The sequence below is a fragment of the Diplotaxodon limnothrissa genome, linkage group LG2 (assembly GCF_057381915.1).
Source record: "Diplotaxodon limnothrissa isolate DT_005_m linkage group LG2, D_limnothrissa_male_GT1.1, whole genome shotgun sequence".
NCBI lineage: Eukaryota > Metazoa > Chordata > Actinopteri > Cichliformes > Cichlidae > Diplotaxodon > Diplotaxodon limnothrissa.
Window position 1 is genome coordinate 5,346,029 of NC_140597.1, and position 3,947 is coordinate 5,349,975.

General features: G+C 55.1%; 1 protein-coding gene across 1 annotated transcript; it reads left to right on the forward strand.

Moving 5' to 3' along the window:
* Positions 1-917: 917 nt before the first annotated feature.
* On the forward strand, positions 918-2,888 carry LOC146638114 (uncharacterized). The gene has a single exon (XM_085366071.1). The coding sequence runs from the start codon at positions 918-920 to the stop codon at positions 2,886-2,888; it is 1,971 nt and encodes a 656-aa protein (XP_085222197.1).
* Positions 2,889-3,947: the final 1,059 nt, after the last annotated feature.

Below are 3,947 nucleotides of genomic sequence, written 5' to 3' on the forward strand. Positions count from 1 at the left end.
GTTTTCTTATTAATTAACAATAACCTTAGTGTACATGTACTCCTAAATTTGATCAAAGTGATAAAAAAATAGACAGCTCGCTCTCTTTATTCTGAGATATAACTAATTCAAAAGATGTTTCAATATTTATTTATCCAAAACAAAACAAGTTTACTCTAAATTGTTCTTGTGTTTTCCATAAAGTGTATGTAAATATCTGATTTAAATATAATGCTGTGTATTGAAATTCCTCTTGTTTTGCATAAAAATATACTGAACAACATACAAAGCATAATATATAAAATAACATCTACCTGAGTTTTTTCTTTGAAAGAAGCTCGTTATGTCCATTCCCGTGTATCAGTGCATTACTGAAACTGAGTTATTTAGCCCTGGAGGGAAACAACTGAAAATATGAAATAAACACACATGTAAGCTAAGACTCTCTAAAGCAGGGGTAGGCGACTCCAGGCCCTGAGTGTCACGGACCCGGTTCCGGGGACTCTTGGGAGAAGACACGTCACGGGAGTCGAGGGAGCACTTTTGGAGATTCAATGTGTGGTGTACATTTACCTCACTGTAAATAAACCCACTGTTCATTTCATTAAGTCCAGCGTTTGGGTCCTTTCTCCAACATCCCCCACGGTCTGCCCCCCAGACCGTGACAGAACGATCCTGCCATTATGGGCCCAGCGGACTCAAGGACCGTCTCACAGGAGGAATTGCTCGCCCAGCTCTGGAAATACTGTCGGAGCATTATCCAGGCGGCAGATCCACATCAGAGACACTTACAGGTCGTATTTTTTGATTCCTTCTTATCATCAATCACCTCATCTGTGAGCTTTTTGGACATTAAGAGACTAATTTCGATTATAACCACGCTGAGGGAAAGTTCCTGTTTTGAGCTGTTTGGTTTGGGCTGTCCGGGCGAGGAGGATATGGCAACCTCCCTGGGAGCCCTTGCTGCCTATTTCTTTTTTCATAGGCTGATAGCCTCCCCGCCGTCGCTTGCAGCTCGCTTGTTGGACCCTCCATTGCGGGGGAAACGTTTCACACGCCCTCTGCACCTCACCCCATCTCCACTCACCTCTGCGGCACCTGCTGAGTCAGCAGACCAAGGACCGGCAGCTCAAAATCACACAGCTGCTCTCCTGTCCGGCCGGCTGGTGGAACCTCAGCCTGATACGCTGGCCCCGGCATCGTTACAGAAGCGACGCTTGCGCCGCCGGCGTGCCTCACCGCAGTCAGACTCTAAAACTTTCCAACAGCCGGCTGTGGTGAGTCATATGGACAATTCTTCGTCACTCACCTCTACCGTTTACTCTGGGGCTATGTTTATACGGCCAGCTGCCCAGCCGGTAGCCAAAGCGCAGCCAGCGGCCCAGCTGGTCGCCGTACCACAGCCAATCGCCCAGCTAGTAAGTCGGCCGTCACCTGCTGAATCATTCCCCGCGACATCTACCTCGCTGCCTACCGTTTCATCCCGTTCACCATCTACACCACCCGCTGCTTCACCATCTGCAGCTGTAACACCGTCGTCATCTCATCCGCATGCAGTCACCCCTCAGCCATCTTCTCCACCAGCGGCAGCCTCCATTCCACTACCCACTCCAGCAGCCCTGTCCGGAGGGGGCGACCTCACACGCGTCCAACGCCTGATGGACTGGGTAACTCACACCACCAACGCAAGGGCAAGAGTGGTGGGGTTAAATGCCATCGAGGCAATCCTGGAGGGAAGTCCCTACCTCGGCCAGCTTAAGGAAGTTTCCGCCTTCCTTCGCACCCTGCATGAAGCCCGGGGGGTAGTGCAAGCTCGGGAAACTCCAGACTTTGTCCAGCAGCAGCGGCTCGGCGAGCGGGAGCTCAGCATGCCCGAGCAGGAGCTCAGCGAGCGGGAGGAGCCCGCGTCGCCAGCTGTGGAGGAGCACTGTGAGCCGGAGCAGCCCAGCGAGCTAATGCCGGAGCAGCTCGGCGAGCCGGAGCAGCTCGGCGAGCTAATGCTGGAGGAGCTCAGCGAGCCGGAGGAGCTCGGCGAGCTAATGCTGGAGGAGCTCAGCGAGCCGGAGGAGCACTGTGAGCCGGAGGAGCTCAGCGGGCTAATGCTGGAGGAGCTCAGCGAGCTATTGCCGGAGGAGCTCGGCGAGCCGGAGGAGCACTGTGAGCCGGAGCAGCCCAGCGAGCTAATGCTGGAGGAGCTCGGCGAGCCGGAGGAGCACTGTGAGCCGGAGCAGCCCAGCGAGCCACCCACTGAGAAGCCCGCACCGCTGCTGGCGGACCTCAACGAGCCGGAGGGACCGGCGTTGCCAGCAGAGGAGCTCAGCGAGCTTGGTGAGCCCGCGCTGCCACCGGAGGAGCTCGGAGGTCCGGAGGGATCCGCTGAGCCAGAGCTGGAGGTCTGCGTGCCGGAGGGGCCGCCACGTCCTGCAGCCCGGCCGCCACGTCCTGCAGCCCGGCCGCCACGTCGGGAATCGTGGGTGGTGCTGAGGCGGGAGCAGCAACGCCGCCGCCACCGGACCCGTGGCCGCCCGCCGGAGCAGCAACGCCGCCGCCACCGGACCCGTGGCCGCCCGCCGGAGCTGCAACGCCGTTGCCACCGGATCCGTGGCAGGCCGCCTGAAGCGTTCTGCTTCCATCACGGGGTTAGAGGTAGGCCACCTGAACTTTTTTGCCGCCACTGCCTAACCCGCAGTGGGTCCCGCTTGTTTTGCCGTCCTGCAGATCGGCCGCCAGAACTGTTTGCTGCCACTGGACCGGGGGATTGGACTGTTGACCTGTGTTTTTCTTTTGTTGCTTTGTGGTGGCTGTTTAGCGGAGTGGTTTTGGGGCCCTCCGTCCTGGACCCCCCGCCACCCGCCCTGGGTTGGTTGTTCTGTGGTTTTGTTTTGGGGTCGTCGGGAGTCGACCCTTAGAGGGGGGGTACTGTCACGGACCCGGTTCCGGGGACTCGGGGTTCGTGAACAGTGTGGACCTTTATTGTTATTAGTGTATTGGATGTATGTTTGCTGCACTGTGTTCTTGTGTTCAATGCTGGTGTGTGTATGTGTGTGAGGCTGGAGGATGAAGGACAGCCACCTGCAGGCCTGATGGGTGTGGCCCTGCCAGCTGCTGGTCACGCCTAGCTTACCACACACCTGCTTCTGATCAGGATCGTCGGGGGAGCTACTTAACAGAGCGATGGAGCTTCCTCCGGCGCAGGATCGTTGAGTTAGACTCCATGTCAGTGTTTGTAGTGCTGGTCAGTGTATGCCTGCTGGAGTTGGTGCCATAACGGCTGTGTCTGTGTTTTTTCCCCAGGAGGACAGTGGAACACAGGACTGCAAGACACACGGGGTGTGTGAAGGCACAGGGGCAGAGAGCACGGGATACCAGCACTTGGGAGAAGACACGTCACGGGAGTCGAGGGAGCACTTTTGGAGATTCAATGTGTGGTGTACATTTACCTCACTGTAAATAAACCCACTGTTCATTTCATTAAGTCCAGCGTTTGGGTCCTTTCTCCAACATCCCCCACGGTCTGCCCCCCAGACCGTGACACCGAGTGCCGGTGTCCTGCAGGTTTTAAATGTGTCCTTGATTCAAATTGCTAAATTACCTCCTCAACATGTCTTGAAGTTCTCCAGAGGACTGGTAACGAACTAATCATTTGATCCAGTTGTGTTGGCCCAGGGTAAGAGCTAAAACCTGCAGGACACCGGCACTCGAGGCCTGGAGTTGCCTACCCCTGCTCTAAAGAAACAGCATTGTTGTTGTTCGGCTTTTCATTTTGCCTTTTGTTGATTCTCTTGAAGAACGAGTAACGTAATATGGGTCAAGTGATCAGTTTGACATCAATCTTTTGTGATACATCGTCATATTTACATGATTTGTACAGTACGAATGATTTTCTTTGGTACCTGGTCGAACTTCAGTTCTCCTCTGTCTGCCTCGCTGCGTTTCTCCAACAGCGCACTTGCAGGCAGCAGCTGCCC